Genomic DNA, 26,843 nt, shown 5'->3' on the forward strand with positions numbered 1-26,843 from the left:
TTAAATTTTTTTTATTTTAATTTTTAATTTTATTTTTAATTTAATTTTTATTTTATTATTATTTTTTTTAAATTGTATTTATTATTATACTATACTATACTAAAGAATACAGAAAGGATACTTACAGAAGGCTAAAAAGATAATACTGAAAACTTGTGACTCTTTCTGCAGTGTCCCAACACAGCTTGGCCCCAATTGGCCAAAGAGTGAAAACAACTCACACCAGAATCCAATGAAACAATCACCTGTGGGTAAACAATCTCCAAACACATTCCACATGAGCACAACACAGGAGAAGCAAATGAGATAAGAATTGTTTTCTTTTTTCTCTGAGGCTTCTTAGCTTCCCAGGAGAAGAATCCTGGGTGAAGGGATTTTTCAGAGACTGTGAACACCACAGGATACAGCATTGGGTGCTGGTGGTGGGAATTGGTTCTCCAGCTCCCTGCCTGCACCTTCTGATAGGAATTGTCAGTGTTTCCAAAGAAGTGGGATGTTACTTGATTTCTGTGAGCATCTGTGACAAGGGCCTGAAAATGAGCCTGGTGGGGAATTGTCCAGGCTCCTGTGGGAACCTGGTTGTGGGCAGTAAGTGTTCCTCACCCCAGGTATCTGTCTGCTCCATGCTGCCCTTTGTGTGCTCTCTGATGGGCACAGCCTGGAGCACAGAGTCCAGAAAATGGAGCCATGCTGTTTTATCTCTGGGAGAAAGGCAGTGGTAGAAGGAAAGGTCATTCTGACTTAGTGCTAGTGTAAATAGATTAAACCCTCCTCTTTATTTCTTCACAAATTTGTTTTTCCTTTGATTAATGTGGGTAGGGAGCACTCCTTACATTTATCCTTTTACATGGATAACTGAGTAGAATAAGGTATTTCTCACAGAGTGCCAGTTCTAATGGGGATGTTATCAGGTGTTCTCTTCCCTGGCACATTTTTCCAGGTGACTCCTTGAAGAAAATTCTCTGCAGGGATGGAAATATGTCTCCAACTGAAAAAATAATAAAATCTTCTGAAAGCACCAAAGCTCAGTGAAGATGCACTGAAGTGCAGGGATTCCCAAGGATATTGCTTGTGTGTGTATGTGAGAAATCATCCTTTCTCTTTGTGTTTGAAGCTGTTACAGAGTTTCTAGTGGACGGAGGTGTTTTAAGCCCAAATTGCCATGGTGTATCTGGGGCTCCAAGTAAACATCATTCAGCAAGTGGATGGCAGGGAAATTCCCAGGGCTTTGCAATCTTTTGCTAGAAACAATTTCACCAGGGGTGCAGCTCTCAGTCAGGGGTGTGTGCTGGATAAATTATCAGTAGTGCTCAGATACCAGCTTTATCAAAAACAGTGCAAACTGAAGAAACAAATGCCAAAGCAGCTAACAAATACCGCCACAGTCTTTGTTCTAGGATTGAAATCTTCCCTTCAAGCCTTTCTTTTTGCAGTGTGGGGTAACTGACCTTGAGTCTGAAACCCAGGGCTGCAGTCTCTGCGAGCAGCTGTTCTTTGAGCAGATAATACAAGTGTGTGGGAGACTGGCTCAGCCTGCCTTCTGAGGAGTAAGCAGCATTAATCTGGGGAGGTGGAGGGCTGGTTCATGCACAGGTGTGCCCACAGAGCCTGCTCGTGGAGACCCAGGGACAGGTGCCCTGTGCTTTATGCAGCCATCCAACATCCAAGGTGTCTGTAACAGATGCAGGAGCTTCTCATAGTCATGTGCTCCATCTCTGTCCTCAGAGTTTGGTTGTCACCTGTATCTTCTGGATTTTTCCTTCATATTTCACAGCTGTTCATGTTGCTGGGTTAAATATCTTTTCTTGCAGGAAGAGTTAAACCACAGATCTTAGGTTTTGTCTGTGCACATTTGGGGTTTATTATGTTTCACCTGTATTCAGTTGCAGAGTTTTGGCATCCCACAGCATCCCCTAAGGTGAGGCTGGCCTTGCTGTCAAATCAGGATATTCCAGAGGGAGGCAAAAGCCCCACTGACAGAAATGTGAGTGGTGGATTAATCTCTTGTTTCTGTTGGAATAATTTGATCTTTCTCTGGTGTTCCAAGCAGTCAGAGGGGCTGACAAGAGCAATTGCATTAAGCCTGCTTAACCCTTGCTAATGCTGTGAGCCAGAGAGATTGCAGTATTGGCTTAAGCCACTTGTTTAATATCAGCTACTTGAGTTCAGGTTTTGAGAGAGGATATAAACAAGAAGAAAGGGAAAACTCCCAGTTTTATTTCTTTGATTTTTGGAAAATGCTGGAAGGTGCTTCAAGTTATTGTCAGCATTTATAAAGTAGTTCTGAGGATTAATCACTCAGGTCTAGTTTGATGTTTTTGTTGCCTGTTGTGCTGAAGCAACACAGGCTACTTTTTAACAGAGAAAAATCTGTGCTGCACACCCCATGTGTGCTGCTCTCCAGAGTGTCATTCCCTCAAATGGAAAAACTTGGAGAATCAATCACAATGGCAGTTCAATGATCTGCCTCCCAGTACCTTCCCAGCTTGGCTTTGCTGGATGCTGAGCCTGCACTGGCCATGCCAGCTGTTCTGCTGTCCCTTGGAGATCTTCCATTCATAAGATTGAGCTGGGCTGATCTTACTTAGGCTTGCAGTCCTGCTGCCAGAAAACTGGGTAGCTGGCTGTCCTCCAGGTGCTGAAAGGGCTTTGCTGTCAGAGTGTTCTGAGTGCGGTGGTCTCCGGTGACATGGAGTTGTGGAGTTGCTCTGGCAACCTGCATAGGTTTCCTCAAGCCCCTGCCTGGTTTCTGGTTTCCAAATTAGCTTTGTTATTCATCCCACTTTGGAGAAGGGACACTGTGGGCTGGGCCTTGGGGCAGATTGCCTGCTGGAGAAGCAAAGCAGCCTCTGAAGGGGTGGGGGCAGAGAGTGGTGCCTGCCCGCCTTCCCTCCGGCTGGGCACACAAACGAGAGCCTCTGCCTCTCTGCAGCCTCCCTGTTGCCTTGGCTTGCTTATTCCTGCTGTAGTTGTAGTTCAAAAGTAGTTGTGTCCTGGCCCCATTGCATTAGGTCAGACTGATTTGAAAACCCTAAGCTGTTTTCATTTTAAGTGAAACAATATTGAGAACTTAAGCAGAAACATTGCTTTAACGCAGTGCTTGCTTCAAGAGAGGTCATTCCTCTGAAGTTCATTTGAGTGGAATGTAGTTCCAACAAGGCCTTGGGTGAAGCCCTTGGAAGGCAGAATTTTCCAAGCTTTTGAGGTAACTCAGGGCCTGATGCTTCCTAGCTGGAATTCCATCCCACACCCTGGAACATGCAGCCTGTGCAGAACTGTCCCTTTCACTCCTGTGAGCTCAGTGTTGCAGCACTGTTGGCTCCACATTCGTGAAGATTTTCTTCTTGAAGTTCCATGCCTTCTCATGAGGATGCCCACAAGGTCTTGGGTGATTCTCTTTGGGTGTGAAAATGTGAAAGGGAGAAAATGAAACTTCCTCTTTTATGTGGTTAGCTTCTAACAGGTAAGCAGCCTAAATAATTAAGTCCTATACACAGCTCTAATATAGGATAATTAAGGGTTGGAGAGGGATAAAATTATCTTTTTTTTCCTTTTAAATAATATTTTAAACACATCTTTTTATAATGATGCATCATGGGTTATTATATGCATATCTTGATTGAAATTTTCTCATCTTCTCAGCATCTGATCACCCATCCCAACACAATAGTCTTGTTTTTCTGTTTCTTGTGAGGTGCCCAGCACTGCTGCATACTTAGTGTTCAGGGCAAGCTAAACATGAAGTGTCTATCAAAAGCTGTTCCAATTTTTGTTTTCACTCTTACAGGTTCTGCATAACTGATATCTTGATTAAAATATAAATCATGTAGTGTTTTACCATTTATGTGAAGTTTAGTAGCAAATGGAGAGAAAAAGCTTAGGGAAACGCTACTTGGAGTTCCATGACAGCAAGAGTTGCTTATGTTTTGGGCTTGATATGTGCTTGGATCATGATCATAAGAGTTTAGAGTTGGAGGTTCTGGACTGTGGACAGCAGAAATGCCTTTATATTGTCCAAGCCATGTGATTCACTTAAAGTAACTTTTGACTTAACTTTTCACAGCCTTGAGTCTGAGATGTTCTGGGTATTGTATGTCTCTGATAAAAAGAACAGAGAAGCAAATATGTGCTCAGGACTGGGATTGTTGCAGAGCTGATAGTGATCTCAGAAACCACAGGAGTGTCATGTTCCTCAGTTCCTAGATGGAGATGCCTTGGAATACCTGTGTGAAATGCTCCAGGGCGTTATGAACCTGCAGCCTGCCTGCTGCAGAGACCATACATGGATAAAGAGGAGCTGTTTATTGAATGGTAGCATGAGTTCTGATCTTCAGTCTGGCACAGGACTGTACATGTCAGTGTCTGTGCAGTTTACTCACTGTGAAGAGGGAGTGTGTGGGGAGCTCTGGCACACCTGATTTGGGTTTTCAGCCCAGTTTGGGTCCCCTGGGTGCCACAAACCCACCTGAGTATCCATGCTCGGACTGCTGTGGAGGTGATGAGAAATGCAGAAAATGAAAGGAGACTGGGGGTGATGCTGGGGGCACAGAATTGCTTTTACTTGTTTCTGCTTTTGCTCTTTGAGAGTAATCTTAAATATTTGTATTACATCTCATTGCATTCTGTGTCTTACTTGCCAAGACTGGTTGCCTTAGTCACCAGGGCTGTGTAACTAGGACAACAAGATTAAGCAGGCAAATGTAGAAATAATAGTAATAACTTTCTCAACTCTTCCTGCAATTGGCTTGTATGAACAAATATCCTGCATGTGGGTGACTTGTGTCAGCAGTCCGTTCTCCCTTTGTGCCTGACACATGCTGAAATCCTGCTGGTGACACTACCCTAATCCAGCTGCGCTGGTGCCCTCCTGCAGCTGGAATAAACCTGTCAGGACCATGTGAATGTTGCTGTCCATTTCCTTCCTGAGCATGGAGCTGGAACAGAGTGCAGGGGACACTAAAGGCCAGCACTTGTGTGCTGAGTAGCTTGGTAGCAGATTCTGAGTGGAAAGGATGGGACCAGTGTCTGGTGGGATGGGGAGGCTGCCTTACAGTGCTGGGACTGGCTGGTGCCTTCCATGCAGTCCCTGTCCTCCATAGATGTTGTCCTCTCCTGGAACAGTTATTTACATGTTGATTTATTTGCTCACTGTTGGACTGAGGAGGGTCTGACAAATGGTAATTGTTGTTCTGTCTCTCATTCCTCAGGATACTGTTTGTGGGTATAGTTGGAGGTCAGCTTTTGATGCAATTTTGCTTTGCTTTGAGAGCTGGCTGTCCAGGCAAACCCAAATCCTGACTTGGAACAATGAAATTGCATCTCCCACCCCACCCTGGAAACATGTTGTTCCTGGAAGCTCTCTTGCTGTGTCTGCAGCTTGTGTCTGCCCTTTCTGCAGTAACAAACCAGGGCTGTGTTATCTCCTCTAGAAAGCTCCCAGCCCCGTGAATTTGGGATAGCAAGGCACTTGCCTGGTATTCCTCACTGCTCTGTGCATTGTTTTCCTTCTCCCTGCTTTTCTCCCAGCTGAACATGATAGGGAGCTGCAGTGAGCACAGTAAAGGGATTCCCTGCATGCACAGGCCTCTTTTTTGTGGAAGCTTAATAGGCTCTTTTGAACACTCTTGACAATCTCTGATTGATCTTTCATGTGGGGGAGGAGGAGGGTGATTGCATCCAAGGAATTGTGCTAACAAAAGACCCAGTGCTGTGGTATCTGCCTTCCCTGGGGAACAGCTTCCTCTGCCTTTTCTCCATATGTGATTATCCTGAGGAGTGCATTCACCTCTCCTCTGAACTCTTTATAGCTGCAAGCAGCATTTCTATTAAGGACCTGTCAGATATTTCTGAACTAAGTTTTTGCTTTCAGTGGTACCCTTTTTGTAGCCTTCATTTATGTTTCCTTCTCTGATGTTGTTTTCCCCTGACTTTTGTCCTCTTAAAAACTGTAACTGGTTACAATTTTATAGTCACTTGCTGTCTTATTTCTTGCCCCTACTAACCACTGTTAGATAGAGTCAGATTCAAAGATGTCCCCTCATGGCTGCTTTAAAAACTTTTCAGTATTATTCTGGGCTGGAGCTAGCTTTTATTTCTTTTATAGGCTTGTTTTACAGTTTGATCAGTGAACCAAAAAAGCCATGTTTTTGTCTCTTCTGCTTCAGTTGGCTGGTGCAGAGCTTCCTGTGGGCCAGTCTCAAGATAGTGTGTGCACTGGCATATGTTATTCTGGAAGCCTGAGCTGAGGACAGCTCATTTCAGAAATGCTTAATGACCTCCTGTATAAAATTCAGAGTACTTAGAAAAGAAGGATGCTGCATCTGAACATACACAGGACAGCATATGCCCAGATAATGGACACAAAGGAGTGCCTCTGTTGCACCAAGTGGTTTTGTGTGCCCCTATTGTGCAGGAAATCCTTCACTGCAGCCACAGATTCCTGTGGGTTGGTGGGAAGGGTTGCATGATAAATCACCTGTCCCTCCATTTCCTGAGTTCTTCAATAGGCATTCTGGTGCTTCAGTGAGCACTACAAAACTGTGCTGTAAAGAGACAAAGTGGTTGGTAGGGTGTTGAACTTGTGAAGTATGTTACAAATTTAAATTTTCTTAGTGAGGGTGTCTTTGGATGGCTGCCTGTGCCTGGTGTGGCTGTAATACAGGATGTGGTGAGGAGGCACACCAGGTTATTTATGGACCCTTTTGCTAGGTGAAATGTGTGCTGTGATAGCTTCTGGCTCTGCTTGCAGCTTGCTGAGGAGGTGAATAGGCACAGTGATCCTTGGAAAGAATGTCCTGTTCCCCTGGGAAATGAGCAGTTGCAGGTGCCTGCAGTGTTCAGTGTGGGTGCTGCTTGCTGGGGCCCCCAAGGGCCCTGCCAGCCTGTGAGTGACTGTGTGACACTGCTGACACAAGCTGCAGCACCTTGGAGAGTAGGGACAGGCTGCTGGACAGCCTGGCAGCCTGCTGGGAGATCTGGTGGTGCCAGGGAGCAGGAATGGCTGTGGACAGCAGCTGCCTGCATGCTTTGCCTGGAGGGTGCTCTGAGGGGAAATTGCCTCTGCTTGCTCCACTGGAGCTCAGACTGCTCCCTGGACACATTTATTTTTGCAGCATAGCTGGTTCGTGATTTTTGATACCTGGTGTTACAGGGTCAGAGGACCTGGACAAAAAGCAGTATTCTCCTGTTGGGATGTTTTGATCAGTACCATGCTATTCCTGAGCCAGGGAATTTAGTGTGAGCCACAGCAATGTGTGCTGCCTTGTCACTCCCACTCCAGCTGCATGGATTGTGTGGCATCCCTGCCTCAGAAAAGCATGCACAGCTGGGTAGAAACAGCCCAGCAGCTTGGTATTGCAGTAGTGTTACAAGATGGATGTCTCTGCCAGGAGGGGCTGTTTGTGAAGCTAACTGCTGGGGAGAAGCAGTGCACACTGCAGTGTTTGCAGGTACCTCTGTGCTGAAAGGAAAGCTGCTCTGTAGCACCAGGTGAGCTGCAGCTCCCTGCTGTGGAGTGTGGGGTAGCTCTGGCATGTCTGTGTTGGTGACAGCTTGGAGGAGCCAAGGGTCTTTCTAGGCAGATCTCAGGTTTTTCACTCCATCCTCTGATCTTGTTTTTGTCACTGACTGCACAGACTGATGGCTCTTCCAGGATTTAACAACTGCCCTTTCATAGCTTCCCTACTTTTCTGACAAGGGTTTGTTGTGTGTGGTCTGCACAGTGGCCTCACTGGTCTAGATCAGAGACCTGTGCAGCAGAGAGGTTTATAAACCTGCTGGGCAGAGCTCTGTATTGAATTGTGTGTGGAGAGAGGAGCCCTGCTAGGAAGGAGAGGCTGGAATAGCCCTGCCAGTGCTGACAGGCCATGCTCATCCTGTTTGGGAGTTTGAGGTTCTGGGGAGGTTTGGCATCACAGTGGCAGCTGCTCTCTCCTCCTACAGTGGGACTAACCACATTAGCAGGAATGTCCCCTGGGATCAGGGTAGGAAGGATGTGTGTCTTGTGCGTGATGTGCTCCCCAGGCTGGCAGCACTCGTGGGAGCTGCCAGTCTGCAGGGAGGAAGCAGTCCTCAATCAGGAGGTGGCATTTAGGTTCTATATTGGTGTTGGCCATCTCTCTCTCTCTGCTGCCTGCAGTGTGCCATGCTTTCCTCAACACAAACCCACAACACCAACAGGTACTAGGCCAGAGTGGTCCAGTTCTTTTTGAGGCTGCCTGTGTTACTGAGTCTGAAACTCTGGAGCTGTCTGTAGCTATGGAGCCTGTAAAGGACACTTGTGCTTGAAGAAAACTGCCTGGGAACAGGAAGGGAGCATTTCATAATATAGGGTTATCTTTGACTGGCTTCCCTATGGTATTTGAGAAAGCACCATTTGTCTTGTTTAGGAACTGTTTGCTTGCAGAGATGCTGGCACACACTTGTCCATGTGAGGAGGCACATCCAAACATCAGAGGATGGTTTAGCAGGCTTGAGAAGGAGAGCATGTGTACTCTGGAGCTGTTGGCTGCAGCCCTAACCAGAGGGAATCCCAGAGATCTTGGCTGGTCTGAGAGTGTCACTGCTGTCTGTGCTTTGGAGGGGTACTGGGGAAAAGGGAATGCTCATGTATGGCCTTGGCCAATCATTTGTGGGAGTTTTTCTATTGCAGCCAGGCTTGCTCTGTCCTGGTTTGGGATCTCATGGCCTCTGCATGGGCCCTCCTGCTGGGAACAGCCTCACTATGCCATGGACAGCAAACAAGCAGAGGGATCTGGGTGTTAGCTCCTGTCCTGAGTAGCCATTCTTTCCCTGGAAATGCAGTGTTATGAGTAGTTCAAGTCTTCGATATGCCTTGCTAGCATGGTAATGTTTTGGCAGCACAAAACCAGCTGAAAGCCTGTAGTAGATAAAGCTTTTAGGAAAGAGAAGTGCTCTGTACCCAAGCACAACACTGCTGGTGGTCCATCTGCCACTCCTGGTGTGGCTCCCTAGGTGTGGGGCTGGTGTACACTCAGTGAGGCATGTTGGCTGACCTCCTTTAGCAGGCATGTTCTAAAGCAAAACCTGGTAGAGCATTCCAGTAAAGGAAACAGTGGCTGGTGCAGGAGCAGTTTTGGCTGTAGTTTGGCTACACATGTCAGATAGCAGCTGTGAAAACCCTGGGGAAGAGGATGATTTTGTACATCTTGTTTGGTATTTAGAAAGATTTTTATATTCTCTTAGATAAATCCAACAAATCTCTTCCATAATCCTGAGCAAGTCTTGGCTCTTGCAGACAAAATCAGTGAATCCATTACCTGTGTGCACTTTCCTCTCCTCACCTGGCTGCTTTCACACTGGCAGCAAGCAGCTCTGATGGCTGTTGGTGGTGATCAGCAGTAGCTGCTGCTGGCTGAGTCATGCACGGTGTTGATGCCCTTATCCTTTCTCTGAACCTCCTTATCTCACTGGTGCACCTGACCCAGCCTAGAATGCCTGCCATGCCTTGTCCTGGCTCTTGTGTCTCTCTGGGACATGACCTGCCCTGTTCTCTGCCTCTGGTGAGTGTTGCAGTGCTCTGAAATCCATCTCTGAGCACAGAGGAATGCTCCAGGCCTGTGATGGAAGAGAAGATGCCTGGGAGGTCTCTGGGTGGCACTCAGAGCCCTGTGTGGTCCCTGCAGTGGATGGGAAAGCTGCTTCAGAGTGTTTAGTAGAGCAGCTGCCCAGAGAATAAAGAGTGAGGGCTGGCTGGAGCAGGGCAGTTCTGGTAAATGTACACCATTTATGTGCACCATAAATACACACTGAGATGGTGATGTTTGGTGCAGTTAAAAATGGCCTGCACGGTCACATGAGAACAGCAGGGGCTGATGGTGTGGATTTTCCCTTCTACGGGGATAGGAGAATGAAAAAAATGAGGTGCTCCATTTCAGCACAGTGGTGCTGAGTGAGGTCCCATTTAATGCACTGCACTGGCCTCTTTTCAGTGACTGCAGCCTATCTTGAATGGCCATTCCAGGGGGGGAATGCTAACCAGGACACAAGGCTGTGAGGAAAACTCTAGGCAGTAGCAAGAAGCCAGCCAGGAAGACAAGGAAAGGCAGATGTATCTGCTTGCAGGACACTGTTTTCTTCCCATTTGCCTCCTGACTGAGGATGAATTGCTTGATGATACCTTGCTCTTGGTAATGTATATCCTACTGATATTGTTATTTTTTGCCCTCCCCAGCATGACTTTGCCTATCCTCCTCCCCTATAGTGCTGCCAAGTTGCTGCTGTGAGGATAAGAAACCCCTTCCTTTGCTGCACCCTCAAAGGCAAAAGGAAGGAGGGTGTCATCTGTCCTCTGGGATATCTGAGCACTGGCTTTGGGTTTGGTCTGTCTAGGGACACATGGAAGGAGATGGGAAGAATAGTCATGTGGGAAAACAGGCTGCATTTCTTGGCAGGCAGAGCTGTAAGCTGTGAAATGCTTCCTAGGAAAGGAAGGGACATAACCTGGGGAGGTTTTGTTTTCTGTGCTTCGTGCCTTAGGATTTCCTTTGTGAACGTCACTTGGGAATTGGGATAAATGAAACCTACTGCACTTTGCAGTAACAGAAGCCTGCTCTGGATGTAGCAGCAGGGCAGACATGTGCTACTGGCAGCAAGCTGCTGTCAGCCAAAATGTCTGTCTGATGGCAAGGAGAGGAATGCTGGTCGGACCAGGGCTGTTGTGCTGCACACCACCTTGTGTGTCTTGGCTGAGGGACCTGAGACACAGCCAGTATTTGGTGGCTCTGCCCTGGCTCCTTCCTTGCTGACCCAGGAGGGTGCTGTCATATTTTTTGGTCTTTGTCTCTTACTGTGTTACACTCTTTGGTGCAGCTTGCTTTAGTTGCCCATCTCGGGCTGCAGCAGCTGCAGTGGCCTGAGGGCAGAGTGGCAAGAGTGTGCTGGCAAGCCCTGAGTGCTCTGCCTCTCTGTCCCTTCCCCGAGGGGAAGCTCTCAGAGCAGGCTGGTGCTTTCCTCCCAATCCATCTGTAACTGGTGCACCTACCTGCATCTGCAGAGCCCAATGAACTGCTGCTGTCCCAGTTCATTGCTGTTTGCTGGCAACAGGGACTTGGTTTCTGAAAGTGGAGTAGGTCTCTCCTCCCCTCTGTGTCATCGGGGGTGTCTCATGCAAGCACCACTTGGGGCTCGGGGAGGAGCTTGCCTTCAGGAAGCTGTGGCACATTTCGAAATGTGTTTTGTGTGCTCTTCCCTTGACACCTCGATAGTGGCTTCACCTGGCCACTATCCGAGGTGAGCTCTGTGGATGGACACCCCTGTGATCAGTCACATCTGCTTTTACAAGCTGCTCCATGCGACTTGCCACTTTGCAGAGCATCCCGGTGTCCCGGGTTTGTGTGCAGCCCGGCTGCCTTCTGCCCTCTAGCGGGAACGTGTTTGGGAATAGGCGCTGCTCCAGTGTTTGGCAGGGTACAGCAGCATCGGGAGCGTCCCGTGCCTCTGAGCCCCATGGAAATTCTGGCATCTTTCCAGAAGGCCAGTCTCAAAGTTTAATATCATCTTGAAGGGAAACCTGAGCTGTCAGAATCAGGAAAAATATTGAAAAGTAGCTAAACTGACACTATTGAAGGTTTAGTCCATGTCTGTGAATCTAATAAAGGTGGTGGTGCTGACAAGGATGCACAGAGGGCCAGTGCTGGGAAAGGTGAATGTGTTCTAACATTTGTAGGTGGCATGGAAACTACAGGAGGACCCAAGGTTGGAGAAATCAGTGCAAATGTCCAGGGAAACAGTCTTGTCCAGAGAATGAGCTGCCACTCAGGAGTGGTCGGTGAGCCAAGCACTGAACAGCCCAGGATATCAGCAGGAAAAGAGAGGATTTCATGGGCTTGACCCTTAACTTGTGGGTAAGGCCTGGCTCTGAGGCACAGAGCAGGGCTGGGCAGTGACTCTGGATGCACTCTGGGCTTTTCCCCTCGCTTGTTCCAGCTGCAGTGAGCACCACGCCAAGAGCAGATTCTCCAGATGTTGCACATCAGTTGAAACACTGTTTTGTTATTTGGATGAGATTTTCTTTGGACTAGTACTTGCTTATAATAGTGTTTATACATACTTTTGAAAAAAATCTAAAAGCGTATTTTTATACATATGCATTTATACAGGTAAGAGGGTGGTAAACATACAAATAATATTTGAAGGCTTCCTCCAGAATGAGGACTGTTGTTGTTGCTCTTAAGAAGATTTTGTTAGTTCTTTTCATACATGGAGGGCATCACCTGTGACCCAGTTTAGTGTCACAGTCAGAGCAGCAGAAAACCTTCTTGCTTTTCAAAACAATATTAGTTTTTTTAACTTAGTGAACACTTCAATTTTTTTCAAGGAGGAAGCTATAGACTGAGTACTGTGCAAGCAGGAAATTGTTGCATAATGCTTTATATTGCTCCTTCAGTGAAAAGGAAAGCAAAAACCTATCTTTTGTTGTTGAAAAGCAAAAAAAGAAGTAGATAAGAAAATGCTTTAATGTCCTCTTGCTGTGGTCTCTAGGAGGTAGAGAATTAGGTCCATTGAATCTGCAGAGAATTTTGACATTTTTACTGCACTGCAATAAAAATATTGAGTGGATTGTTCTTGGATAATATGTACATGATTTGGTATAACAGATAGTGATAAGAATGCTTGTAAAATAGACCCTACACATCTGTGTATTGCTCTGGCAAAAAACGAGGACACAATGCAGCTCTGGCCAGACTTCAGCTGTATCAAAGTTAAAATGTTTAGGATTTATTTTGTGGGAGAGGTAGTGAGCAATAGACCCAGGAAGAATAGAGACCATAATTAAGCTCCCATGTGTGCTTACAAAAAAGCAGATATGAGGATTTTTCAGAATTGTGGGATTTCATCAGCTGTGGTTTCCTAGGTTAGGGGAATTGACTCAGCCTCTGACAGAGGCAACCAATAATGAAAACACAGAACTTGTTGTACTAAAGCAAAAAATGTTGTCTGCTCCTTCTCTTGGGCTCCTGGATTATACAAACCCCTCCAATCTGGATGCACATGAAGTAAAGATAGTGGAGTGATAGTGCAGAAATTGTGACTGCACCACAAACCAGTCACATTATTCCACTAAACTTAATTCAGTTGCACTGGGAAGACCAGCCTGTAGTAAATCACTGTCAGCAGCAGCAACAATATTGGAGAAAGCTGCCTCTTTATCCTGGGACATCCCATAACAGTCCATGTTCCACATGCAGTGGGAAAACTGTAGACAGTGTGTGACCCAAGCTCTATTGCCACAGTGGGTCATGTACACACATAGGTATGAGCTGAGCCTCCTAATGGCAGATAACAGCATCTTTACAGGATGTGACACCTTGAATTCAGCAGCTCTCACACCTCTGCCTGATGATTTGAATTTGAATATTGTGTTAATCTTTGGGCCCCTCACTACACAAAAGACACTGAGGTGCTGGAGTGTGTCTGGAGTTGGTGAAGGGTTTAGGGAATTAAGTTTATGAGGAGTGCTTGGGGGACCTGGGGCCGTTTGGCTTGGAGAAAAGGAGACTCAGGGTGACCTTATTGCTCTCTACAACTCCCTGAAAGGAGGTGGTACTGAGCTGGGGGTTGGTCTCTTTTCCCAGGTAACAAGTGACAGAACAAGAGCAAACAGCCTCAAGTAGCACCAGAGCAGGTTTAGATTGGATATTAGGAGAAAGTTCTTCACTGAAAGGGTGGAGAAGTGTTGGAATCAGCACCCCTGGAAATATTCAGAAAACGGGTGGATGAGGCACTCGTGTGTAAATGGGTTACAAAGTTAGTGGTGAACATGGTCATGCTTTGTTAATGGTTTGATGTTCTTAGAGGTCTTTTCCAACCTTAACAATTCTGTGCTTCTCTGATGGAGAATATCACCTGTGTGATGCACATTTCAAGTAAACCACAGCCTGATTTAACTGACATTCTCTTATATTACCCAAATCTAGTTCTTTTTGCAGGTATTTTGTCCTCCTACCTGCAAGGACACTGTGGTGAGCCAGGTAAAGCAATAGAAACAGAGCCACTCTTAGCAGGGGAGCAGGATTACTAGCCTTGGCACATGCAGTGTCCTGGGAAGAGCAGAAATGAGTTAACATCTCTGTGGACTCCCAGTATGTTTTTGGAGTTTGTCAGGCAGCAGGAATTTTATGGAAAGAATGGGGGTTCTTCACATCAGCAGAACAGAGTAACCATCCCTTGGAGAGGAAATATTCAATTTGTTAGAATTAGTACAGTTACCTGTGGTCCTGGATGGTCAGGCAGGAAAGCTTCCTTAACGAAAATAAACCACTGTGTGTCCTCTGTGACCTCTTGAATGGATGCTTTTGCAAACAACCGCTGGAGGCAGTGAATTTCACAAAATGCATGTTTATAAGAGCTTTCCTTTTTAAGATAACTACAGGCCAGCTTGGTGAAAGCACAAGTGTTTCAATCAAACTTCAGAGCAAAAGCTCCAAATTTAGTGAGGGAAAGAAGGCAGCATTTTTTAAGATAATACCAGGGAACAGTGAGTTCCTCTCCCCAGTAAATGACCAGTAGAGGGGTGTAGGAGTACTGAGGTTGCAGGGGCTGTCAGACTGCCTTGTTGGAGCTCATTTTCCTTGTTGCTGTCAGTCCTTGTTGCTATCAGAATGTTACACAGACATATTTACCACGACTCAGTATAGCAGAAATCCCTGCTGCAGTTCCACACCTCAAGAACAGTTGCTACTTGTTCTGTTTAATTATAGGAGTAAGTAAATCCAGATTTATAATTTGTCTACCGAAAAGTGATTTTCAGGGATCACACTGTGATCAGTTCTGGACAAAACCATGGGGTAGTTGCCATGGAATCTGGCTGTAATGTTCAGAGCAGCATCTGATCACTGTGGATTGATCCTGTCCTGTGGATATCTGCAGAGATTAGTGTGGGACCCTCTGCTGCCCTGTACTGGACACTCAGCTCTGATGTAAATCTGGGTGATGCAGGGATTGGTTAAGTAACAGATCAAAAGCGGATCATCAGGGACAGCCAAGCTGCTTAAAAATTGTGTGCTCTTGTGCTGCAAGTACACTCAGACTCTAGAACATGCATGTTAATCTCTGTGGGAAGGGTGGTGGTATTTTAGAAAGCACTGTTTGGAGAAGGGCTGGAGCTGCAGGGTGCAAGCTGAACCTTTGAGTACCTTCTGTCTTTGAGTGCTGCAGGGAGGGAGAGCACAGGGTGGAAGGGGGGAATCACCTTCTGGCACGTGCTATGGAAAGGACATGGGGCAGGCTACAGCATCTCTCACTGTGTAAAATAGATCTTGGAGCTGGAGAGGGATAGAAAGACAAGAGTGCCTTATCAGAGATGAAAGAGCTGCCCAAGTGGGCAGAGGTATTCGTTCTGCTGACCAGCAGGCATTCGTTCTTCCCCTGGAAAAATTACCAGGTACTGCCTCAGAGAGGAGCATGAAGAGCTAATGAGTGAATTAGTTTTTGATAAGAAATGTGTTTCTAAAGCAAGAACAACTGCCAGGTAGAATTATAACCTTTCCACATCCTCCAATTAAGACTGAATATCCTTATGTAAGTTTCAGTCTTTAAGAGATGACTTTTCATGCAGGTAACTATCATGACTAAATTAGTGCTGCAAGGAAAGTTGGAGTAGATGTGCTGTCCTTGTCCCACATGTTCAAGCCTCATTTCTCTCCATGGCTGGTCCAGCAGCAGTCACAATCAGCTCTGGTTAGTGGTGGTTGTTAGCTAAGCTCAGCCTCTTTGCAAGCTTTCCTTCAGTACATCTGATGGAGTGGCTGTGCCCCTCTTTCTGGTGAGAATTCAGTCCCCCTCTCTCTGCCAGAGGTGCCTCTTTGTCTTTGGCCTTGCTCCCCACAGCTCACCCCTAACCATGCCTAAGTATTTCTGGGGAGGAAGAAACCTGCCTCAGGTAATGAGGTTTCTCCCTTCCTACAAGCAGAGGCTCAGAGGGGAAGGGTGGACAGGGACCACTTGTTACAGTGCTGGAGTGCACAGAGGATGAGAGCTTAGGGTCTGTGCTCTGGGTTTTGGCTGAAATAATGCAGCCATCTGGCCAAGGAGTGTGCAGAACTCCCCTGCACACCCAGCTTCCTGACTTCTGGTCTCTACCAGGAGGGACCAGAACATGAAGGGCAGAGCCGCAGGGTTGCAATCACAGTCCAGGAAACCTTCTGCACAAGCTAAAATTATTTTAGAAGGGAGGACAGGGACATGATAGGAGGTGACTGCTTGCTAAGCCCTAAACCTGTCCTGTAGTTTGGCTCTGTCCTTCCCTTTTCACTGTTCTTCCATGTCTGGGATTGTTCTACACTGCTGCTGTACATGATCATAGCAAGAGCAGGTTTTTCCTTTAAAAATAAATAAAGCAGGTATTCATAGAGCACAGTGTGTCAGACAGAAAGGTATTTGGTAGCAGCCAAATCTGTTCTCCAGGGAGGGTGGCCTGACTCTCAGGTCCAGCATGCTGATATCTACACAAGTCCTGGGAACCGGAGTCTGCAACAATGCAGCCGTGGAGCACAGAGGGTAACTTGGAAAACATCAGCGTGCTCTTACTGCTGGTGAAGCCTGGCAATGTCTGGCTTTGCTCCCTGACACAGAGCTCCTTGCAGTAGTGTCTGTGGGAGTCCTGCTGCAGGCTCCTAGGCAGGAGACAGAGTGGCTGGCTGTTGCTTTGAGCAGTGAAAGTAGCTCTTCTCACTTAGCCTCAGGATCCTTCCGAGCTTTTTCCTGGAAGTGCCACTTACCATGCTGAGTCCCCAGGATTTGAGCTTGTCAGGGTGGCTGAAGCTGTATGAAACCTCCTGTGGGGCTGCTTCCCAAGCCAGCTCTGTGTGGTACGATGCAAGAGGAGAGCTGAGTTGTGATGTCTGCATGGGAACATTTGCCTTAACTAAGTCCAGGATAAGGGTGGATTTAAGTGCTTTGGTTTATAAATAAACAGTGCAGTGGCCAAGGTAGATTTAAACAGAGCTGGCAACAGCCCTGCTTGGGAAGGGATCTCTTTACCACATGGCCTGCAGTTGGACTTCCTGTTGCATGCTAATCCCTTAAGCCTGCTTTAGCTCTGTTAATTTTCCCTCTTTCCTTTTTTCCCCGACGGGCTGTCTCGGTGGCGCGTGAATGCCGGCGTTCCTAGGCCAGGCCTGTGCCTGCGACTGGGCCAAGCATCCAGGCTGCCTTCTGAGCACTGGGTGCCATGTGGCAGGGCCCCAGGGATGGTGGTGCCTGAATGTGTCCCATTCTCTCTGTCTTACAGGCTCTGCAGTCTGCGCCTGAAGAAGCTCACAGTGCTGAAAGAGCTGGACAAAGAGCTGAGCTCTGTGCTTATCGCTGTGAAGATTCAGGTAGGCTTCTCTGCTCGCTGCTGCCTGATGGCAGCGAGCCAAGCCCATCCTTGTGCCCTCTGTGAAGTGCTGGTCTGCATGTCCCTTGCCTAGTGCCACCAACCCCTCTGTCTCAGCATGCTCAGGGATGTTTTGGCTGTCAGGCAGGTGGGAATGATGCCCCAGGGACAGCAGCAAGACACTTGGTGCTGCCTTGTATTGGGAATGAATTTGGTTAGACACTGGGACAGACTCTGTCCTGCCTCCCTGCCTGCCTCTGCCAAGGCCCTCCTCTCAAATTGCTGGTTGGAGTTTGTCATCCCTGTTCCCTACCCTTTAAGAGAGGGTCAGTGCTGGATGGTTTCCAGCAGTGCCTTCCATCCAGATCACTCCCTGGGGAATGAAGGGTGGGAAGGGAATGGTGCAAGGGATCAGCATCTCTGTGCATGGTGTTCTGCTGATATTTGTATCCTGTCTGATCTATAATATCCCTTCCCTTTCCCTGTGCATCCCTGCTAGGCCTGGTACCTCTACTGTGAACCAGGCAGAAGGGAGGGGAGAGGATCTTTGTCACCAAGGGGATGGGAATTTACCACCATCCTGATATGTGCGATCCCTCCACCCTCTCTGCTGCTTGTGGTGGAGAGATGTGTTCCTGGGAGTGCAGGCACATCCTTTTCACCTGCCAAAGGACAGCATGGAAGCAAAATGCATCTTGAGCATGCTGTCCTGGCCACAGCTTCCCTGACCCAGCTAGGGTGCTGGTGTCCTTCCTTCGTTCTTGTCAGCTGGCACGACAGCAGCTGATCCCGCTGAAAGCACCGTGGGTCGGCAGCTCAGCAGCTTTGTGCTCCCACAGAGCTCTCTGTGCTGCACACATTAGGATCTAAATCCTGGATTAATGCTGGAAGCTGCAGTATTAGTGGAGCTCTGGGAGCTGGAGTTGCCTTCATGGCAGACCTGATTCACTCTCACGGAAGAAACTGAAGGCAAAATGTGTGAAGCCTGGGGCAGGGAGTGAGGACAGTAGGAGAGGCTGTGGTCCACACACTGTTGGTCAGTGTCCCACTTTGTGGCATTTCCATCACTGTATGTATGGTGTCATTCAGGAGAGCTGAAAGCCCTGGAACCCCTGAGACCTGTGCCCTTTTGGAGCAGGCTTTAGCAAGGAACCAACCTGAGAACAGAGAGCTGCCTGGCTGGGCCACAGCTGACAGCAGCACAGGACTGGGGGGCTGGCAGCCAGCTGGGAGCTGTGGGTCCTACTTGACTGTGAGAGCTGGAGTGGTCCCTGACTTCTCTCCTGCACAGTCAGCCCAAGCTGAATGTGCTTCTCTGCACTGGGGAGCCTTGGGTTCTTGTGCAGCCCACTTGTGCTGAGTGTGCATGTCCTCAGCTACAGCCCTCACAGGCTGCAAATGTGGGACTGGGGAGGAGACAGTACAGTGTGGGACTCCAGCTCTCTCAGACCATCCCCATCCCTGCCACAGGCCAATCTTGCACCTTGATAGCAAAAGAAATTAATAGGCCTCAGCAGTTTGAAGCCACAAAGCCTTCTTGCTGCAGGGCTTATTTTCCTGTTAGGAAATGGAGGCTGCATCCAGGATTGAATTTAAACATGGGCACCTCCTCTCTGCATGGTCATGTAGCTGTGGCTTCCTGCAAAGCTGAAGAGAACAAGGAGAATGCTTTTACCTACATTACCCCATGGCTCAGCATTCCTTGTGGGAGTGGGCTGAGCTTGTGTCCCTCCCCAGGCTGCTTTCCACCTGCCTGGGCAGCTGCCTTGGCAGGGTTTGGGGCTGCTGGAAGGCAGATGGAGGCTGTGGGCAGCTCCAGCACAGCGTGCCTACAGAGTGGCCTCAGATGGATCCATCCCTCCTGCTCCTCTCCTAGGTAACAGATGAGTCACACTAGTAAGAAACTGTTTGAAGGCTTTCCAGGGAGCATTCCATCTTTTGGATGGAAACAGCTGATGCACAGAATTTATAAAGGACCTGCAAATTCCCAAGGGGGAAGCTGGGGACTAGAGGAAAGGGAAGCTGTATTTCTCTCACTTCAGTAGTAGTTCTGTTAGGGTCAGGAAGTTGCTGCTCTGAAGGGCAGATTGCATGGAAATAAAGCTCTGACCCTGCCTGAATGGAGCTGCCACCCAGGCAAGAGCTCCTGTGCTGGAGACAGCCTGCTTAAAAAATGTGCATGACCAAAGGACAGTGTAAAGCCTGTCCAGAACTCCTGATCTTCTTCTCACAGTTCCCTTCTTGTCTTAAAAGACAGCCTCCAAGGATGCCATGTGCTGCTACATGCTCCTTCATCTGGAAATACCACAGTCAAGGGGAGCTTTCTATGTCTACAGAACTTACCCATTTCCCAAAGGTGATTTGAATATATAATGTTCCATGGATTTGAGTGAGATAAAGCCTGAACTACTGTGAAAAAAGGGATTTGCTCTCATTCACTTGAGTGGTTTTTTTAAAACTTTGTCCCTTGTTATTTGTTTTAACAGACTGGAGCCATCACAGAGCATTTCCTTCTGTGTTTGTTCAGTGTGACACTAAGAGATTTGGATGTGCTGGCTCAGCTCCATACAGCTGCAGATACCTGCCTTGGTATTGCAACTGATTATGGCATGGAGGGAAACACAGTATTCCCTGTCAGCAGAGAGACTGAGGCTCACAAACACCCTGTCTTGAGCCATGAATAGAGGAAACAGTCAAAGAAAAAGAAGAAAACAAACCCCAGCACTCCCAGAACTTCCAGCTCCTGTGACAGGTGCTGTGGATGCAGATCTCCCTGCATCTGCCTGCAGGATATAGCTGGTGACTCAGGTTCAAGCCTTGTGCTGCTGTAGAGAGATGATTTTGGCAGTCACTGTGTAGGACACAAGAGTGTGTGCTATGAAATAGGCCAGGCTAAAAAGGTTGTTTGCCTCTGCCAGGCCTGCCTCCTGCCCCAGCCATACTCCCTGAAGGAACTTGGGCTTTTTTGGTCTTTCTTACTATGCAGTTTTCTGTTTATGCCTCAGTCATTACCTCTTTGTAATGACTTGTAGTGTTTCTCACTCCTGCCTGAGCAATCCTAGCTAAACCCTAAATTTGTTTATTAATGGATTGTTCTCTCCCAAAATGTGCATTCAACTTGAATTCTGGTGTTTTGCTGTCTGCCTAGTCCAGTACCTGTATTAGTTCTCTCTTTTTCCAGATGTGGTGTGCTGCTCTAGCCTCAACCCTCTTATAAACCATACCAACCAGGACAGATTTACACCTGAAATTTGGGGTTGTACCTTGCAAACCAGACCTGTGTATTGTAGTGAAAGCTCCTGTATGTTTTCAGTTCTTAGGCAGTAAAAACCTGTGACCACCACTTGACCCTATTGCTTTTCCCTTCCTTGACACTCTGTCATCCATTTTCACTGTAACAGTCTGATATTAAGTTTTTCTGTAGTATTCATAGAGATACGCAACTGTTCTGCAGAGAAATTGGTCTTACCTGACATTACTCAAGGTAACAGAACAGAACAGCTGAGCTACATCCAGTGTTCAGTGCCATGTCCAGTTGAGGTTTGAATTTCTCAAAGGATGGAGAATCCTCAGTATTTCTCTGTCCTTGCACTGTGATAATGAAAGCAGCCTTTGTCCCAGTCCTTGCAATTCCACCTGGGTGTGGGGTGTGCACTGGCATTTCACTGAGGGATAGGATTCACCTGGGATTGAGGCTGGGTATGTAATTCCTTAGTGGTAAATGACAGTGAGGCACAGGACAGCAATGTTTATGAAGCAAACCATCATTTCCTGAACACACCACTCAGGATATCCTCACCTTTTCTTTGCCACCAGTCCTTCCCCAGAAATAGCATCTTCAGGAAGAGTAATTGCACTTCTACTTGTGTTTGGATGAAAGAATAAATCTTTGGTAGTTAATTGCTCTGCAACAAAGAGCAAATGGTGCATGTGCTGAAGTAAATGGTCACTGTCATTGTGACTGCCTATGATCTGTTATCAGAGAAGAGTTCAGGAAGGGTCAGTGTGTTCTTGGCCAGGAAAGCTCACAGATGGTGAAGGGGATGAGCTCCACCTCCTCCCTTCCATTTTAGGAAGACCTTTTGCAGGAAAGCCTTGCTCCTGGCACAGTCTCTGGGAACAGCATTGCAGGCAGCTTTTGGGAGGATCTGTGGGTTGTGCCACCCTGCAGCCAAGAGGACCTGGTGCATGCAGACAGCAATTTTCTGCCCCTGAGTCATTCAGTGTGTCTGTCAGAAACCAAGACAGAGAGATAGTAGAGATAGGGCAGAGGTAAAGGAAAGAGTTGGAGTGGGAACATGGTTAGAGTGTCTCTGTTCCTGCCCTTCTGGTAAAAACCATTTCTATATGTAAAGACTGTTGCCTGAGGAGAAGACTAGGATGGAGTTTTCTGAGACACAGCTGAGCAAGCAGGGGGACCCCTGTTCTCCTGGACATCCTGACTTAGTCCAGCAGAGCCATCCTGCTGCTGTGCTTAGACAGGGATCTGCACTGGGCCTGTCTGCTTGGGGGAGAGATGTCTCCAGGACCTGGCCAGGCAGGGTATTGGGACCCTTTCCTTTGCCCTGCCTGGCTCCCTCTGGCTTGGATTGTCCCTCCACAGCCTGGTGTGACCGTGTTCACAGGGGTCTGAGGATCAGGGAAGAGACGAGGATCTGACTCCGTGTTTCAGAAGGCTGATTTATTATTTTATTATATATATTACATTAAAACTATACTAAAAGAATAGAAGAAAGGATTTCATCAGAAGGCTAGCTAAGGATAGAAAAAGAAGGAATGATAACAAAGCTTGTGTCTCGGACAGAGAGTCTGAGTCAGCTCACTGTGATTGGCCATTAATTAGAAACATTCAACATGGGCCAATCACAGATGCACCTGCTGCATTCCACAGCAGCAGATAATCAATGTTTACATTTTGTTCCTGAGGCCTCTCAGCTTCTCAGGAGAAAAAATCCTAAAGGAAAGGATCTTTCATGAAAGATGTCTGTGACACATGGGAGTGTCCCTGCAGGTGCAGCGAGCCAGATTAGGCAGGGCAGGCTTGTGAAGAGCAGGTGCTCCCTGGCAGGTGGGCAAGGAGAAGGGGCAAATGGCAGCTCAGGGGGTGCTGCAGGCTTTTGCAGAGTGTTGATAGGCATGTGAAAGGTGGCTCTGCAAGGTGGAACAGAACGGAGTCAAGGCATTCTCTCTTTCCTTGTGGACTGTGATCACCATTGTCTTGTGTGTGTGAGGCAGAGGAGTCTGTGGTTGAGCTCAATGTGTGTATCTGTTAATCTCATTCCAGGGTTCAAAGCGAGTCCTGAGGTCAAATGAATACATCCTCCCACCTGGGGGCCTGATGGAGACCGAGCTGGAGCTGACCTTCTCACTGCAGGTACCTGGTCCCCTGGACTCCCTTACCTGGCATTTTTCAGCAAGCACAACCTTGGGGCTAAGTGTGAAAGGCACATCCTCTGTGGAAGAGCCTGCTATGGTTGGCCAGCTGCTCCATTGCTCCGGGGATTGTTTGCTGGGCATTGGGGTTTGGAGGATGATGGGTAGGTGCAGGTGGCCTTTGAGGGGCACCTCAAAGCTCAGCAAGTCAGATCCTGCTGTACATCAGCATTGAAAAAGAGTTTTCTACCTGTGTGTCATGCTGAGCCTTGCCCTCATGCTGCCATTTTCTGTGTGCTTCCCTTGCCCAGTACCCACACTTCCTCAAGAGGGATGGCAACAAGCTGCAGATCATGCTGCAGCGGAGGAAGAGGTACAAGAACCGCACCATCCTGGGCTACAAGACCCTGGCAGTGGGAATCATCAACATGGCTGAGGTACAGCGTGCTGGGAGCAGGGGGGAGTCCCACACGGCCTCCTGTGCCAGCTCTGGGCAGGGTCTCATTGCTGTGAGAGTTCTGGCTTGTTGGCTGGCTGTAATACAGAGAGGGTGGGCTGCCAGCTGCCATTGTGTCACCCTGTCATGGAGCTTGTCTGTCTGTCTGTCTAGGTCATGCAGCACCCAACGGATGGTGGGCAGCTCCTGGGCCTCCACAGCAACATGAAGGACGTGAACATTCGAGTGGCTGAAATCAGCATCTACTCTCTGTCCAGCCAGCCCATCGACCATGAGGATGGGAATGTCCCCTCAGGTCCTAAAATCAAAGCTTCAGGTGTGTTCAGTGCTCAGAGCTGCAGGCAGACATTGGGGACACATTTGGGTAACAGAGTGTGTCCCCAGCACTGCCAGTGCTTTCCCTGGAGCCATGACAGGCACCATGCTGAGCTGGGGCACTTGCACTGTCTGCTTTCAGATCGCTCCCCAGACATTGATAACTACTCTGAAGAAGAGGACGACAGCTTCTCCTCAGAGCAGGAAGCCAGTGATGATGCTGTGCAGGGTCAGGTAAGGGAGGCCTGGCAAAGATTCTTTATGTCCTGGTCCTGTTTCTGAGGCAAGAGTCAGACATTGAGGTTCTTGATCATCCTGAGCCCTCTCATCCCCTTGTAAACATTTGGCATTGTTTCAGAAGGCTGAGAGCTGTAATACCTCACAGCAAAAAGAAGGTTGACAGCAGTGGTCTGCTGTCAAGTCCATTGTAAGGCAAGGGACTTTGGAGAACCATAGAGCTCATCTGTCTGTCTCTGGAGCTGTCTGGTCTGCAGCAGAAAACCCCTGCTGAGCTCTCTCCATCTTGCACCATGATTTTCTCCCTGTGACACCAGGTCAGAGACTCCTCACTGTCTGAGAGAGAGCAGGGATTTTAGGAAGAAGTAGTTCTGAAAATGATCAGACGTGGCAAAGCCATCCCAGCCCTGTGATGAGATGTGTCACTGCTGTTTGCTGTGCTGTACTCAAGGCCATGGAACACCTTGTGGAAGTGTGCTGATAAAGCACAGGGACAAACCCCTGGTCAGACTTGTTGTGGTCTGAGGGTAACTGAGGTTATTGGGGCAGATCAGAGTGAAGCAACACTGGATGACCAGTGTTTATAAATATATATCTATATGACAGGTTTATTTCAGAACAACTTGGTTGCAATGGGAAGGAGCTATGTGGCCATTTTGGTTATTACCATAGTAATTACCCATAGTAATACAATGGTATAAAAGTGTAAAGATACCACTTCAGAAAATATAACAGAAAAAGAAAGAGAGGTAAAGAAACAATAAGAGTAGATAGTGGAGAGGGAAGACATCACCAGCTGGGGATTCAGATTTGATTATTGCTTGGTTGAAGTGATGGTTGTAGTCTTGCTGGGGGAAGCCTCAAACAGGGAGTTCAGTGGTTAATGTGCATTCAGGTTTAGGTGGGAATGCCCAGGTACCTCCACTGGAGTGGGGACCTTTACACTGTGTAATGTAACACTGTGGTTTATGTGCAGTCCTCAGGTGAAAGGCCTCAGGAATGAGTCTGGGGTGCTTGGGGTGGGTAGGGGGGTGATCTTTGATAGTTTGGCACCTTCTAAGACTTGAGAGCTCTCTCTCACTTCAGTGCAGTTGAGCCAGTTATGCCACATCAGAAGGGATGAATACCTTCAGGCCTAAGGGAGGGGGAGATGGGGGAGGAAGTTTTACACCTGAGCCAGTTGTGTAAGGGATATTGGTCTGATGAAAAGCGTTATCCCGTCCAGCAGGGCCTCTTGTGGCCTCTTCCTTTATCTGGCTCAAAACCCAGCTTGTTGCTAAACTGAAGTTGGTTTGTCCTGGTCAATCTCTGGTGATGGGTACTCACCCCTCTGCACCTGGGCTGTTCCTAGGCAGATCAGAGGCTTCTCCACCACACATCCAAAAATTCTCCTCCTCCTCCCCTTTGGGCCTCAGCAATGCTCACCTGCTGCTTTTGTAAATGCCCATTTGTTCAAGTCATTAACCATTATCACCATTATCACTTCAGTCTCTCACAAGGGTCCTCCAGATTACCTGTCCCATCATGCTGGGTTAATATAGCAGGAGCCCATGTCCCTGGGAGTTGTGCGTATTGTTATATTGTTAAGGCTAATCACTGGAAAAAATGTTTCTTTGTGATTCCTGTGCTCTCTGAGCTAACTCTGGAGAGAGGAGAGCAGGAGAACAGGGAGGCAAATGGGTCCTGAGGAGGTTGTGTCTCCTCTTATCTTGCTGATACATTCTTCTCTGAAGGGGCCTGGCGATAGAAATGCTGGGGAAGAATGTCTGAAGGGGAACAGTGCTAAGGAGAGAGAAGGAGATCCATAGAGAGAGGTAGCAGAAAAAGACAAGATTTTGGGAGCAGAGTGAATCAAAACTTTTCAAAATGGAGGGCAAATGTGAGTCAGGAAAATTTTAGGAGGGGCTGCTCCATGAACACAGTTGTTCTAATGTACTGTGACTTTTTGCCTGCAGGATCTGTTTGATGAAGAGGATGACTTGAGGAAAACCAAGAAGTCCAGGAGGAAAATGAGCCGAACCACATCAATTGGCAGAGTAACATCAGCATTTACAGCATGATCAAAGGGATGGAAGGGATTCACTTTCTCCCCTCTCTGAAGGCAGTGAGGGGTGTTGGGAAGGGGAGATGCTGGTGCAGAGCAGTGGAGAGGGCCCTTGGCTCTGAGAAGGAGCAAAACTCTTGCCATTAATGAGCTAGCTTGTTGCTCAGAGCTGTATCCCAGTTCATGGCCTGTACTGTGTTCAGCCTGGCTTTGTATCAGTGGTGATCTGTGTGCAACAGAGTTTTGACTTGCTACTGTCACATGGTCTCCTTCCTTTCTTGAGGAAGAGGAGGGTGGGCACAAGGAGAGCTGAACTATTAGCACTCCTCTGCATGTCTGCAGAAGGGAGGAGCTGCTCTGCCAGACCCTTGCTCTCCAAACTTCTCATCCCTGTTGACTTCAGCCCTGCAGATCCCTGGCCACCTTCTTCCTGAGTTTGTTGCCCATCTTTTCTTGCTTGAAGGCAGTATTGTTCAACCAGGTGGTCTGGGGAGAAACAGGATTTAAATGAAGTGCTAATTCAGCCTGTAGCAGAGAAAATATGAATCCTTGCATCCTCCCTCATGCCCAGACTGTGGCTTCTTGTGGAGTTCAGAGGTAGTTCCAAGTCCTACAGCAAATTTAGAGAGAGAGAGAGAGAGCAATCATAGCTGACCTTGGACCTCTGGACAGCATGTCCAGAGAGAATAACCATGGCCTGTATGTTAGCTTGGAATGTGGTTTGATGGTTTTGCTGATCTTTTTTTCTTCCTTTCTTTTGTTTTAGCAACCAAACTTCAAGCAGAAATTTGTGGCTTTGCTGAGGAGGTTCAGAGTGACAGAAGAGGTAAGAAGCAGGAAAGCTGCCCCATCTGGCAATGTCACCTGCAGATGTGTAGGTGTCAGAGTGCAGGTTCCCACTCACTGGGAGCACAGGGTTTGTGAGCTCAGGGATGTGCCAAATGTGGTGTGAGACATGGCAGAGACTGGGACATGGCTTTTCCAAAGCCTTCTGCCTCAGGAAAGCAGCTCTGGGCCTTGTGCTCAATTCAAAAAAGCACCTTCCTGTTGGGGAAAGGTGCCCAGGGAAGAAGAGTGCT

General features: G+C 47.7%; 1 protein-coding gene across 1 annotated transcript in view; it reads left to right on the forward strand.

Annotated features, from left to right (window-relative positions):
* LOC132070495 (phosphofurin acidic cluster sorting protein 1-like) overlaps window positions 1-26,843 on the forward strand; it is a 54,807-nt gene that overhangs the window by 17,435 nt on the left and 10,529 nt on the right. The window contains exons 2-8 of the mRNA XM_059467266.1: window positions 17,252-17,339; window positions 22,623-22,712; window positions 23,023-23,148; window positions 23,322-23,484; window positions 23,626-23,717; window positions 25,676-25,756; window positions 26,531-26,590. Coding sequence (XP_059323249.1) covers window positions 17,252-17,339; window positions 22,623-22,712; window positions 23,023-23,148; window positions 23,322-23,484; window positions 23,626-23,717; window positions 25,676-25,756; window positions 26,531-26,590 — 700 coding nt within the window. The remainder of the gene's footprint in view (window positions 1-17,251; window positions 17,340-22,622; window positions 22,713-23,022; window positions 23,149-23,321; window positions 23,485-23,625; window positions 23,718-25,675; window positions 25,757-26,530; window positions 26,591-26,843) is intronic.

The sequence above is a fragment of the Ammospiza nelsoni genome, chromosome 3, assembly GCF_027579445.1.
Source record: "Ammospiza nelsoni isolate bAmmNel1 chromosome 3, bAmmNel1.pri, whole genome shotgun sequence".
Taxonomy (NCBI): Eukaryota; Metazoa; Chordata; class Aves; order Passeriformes; family Passerellidae; genus Ammospiza; species Ammospiza nelsoni.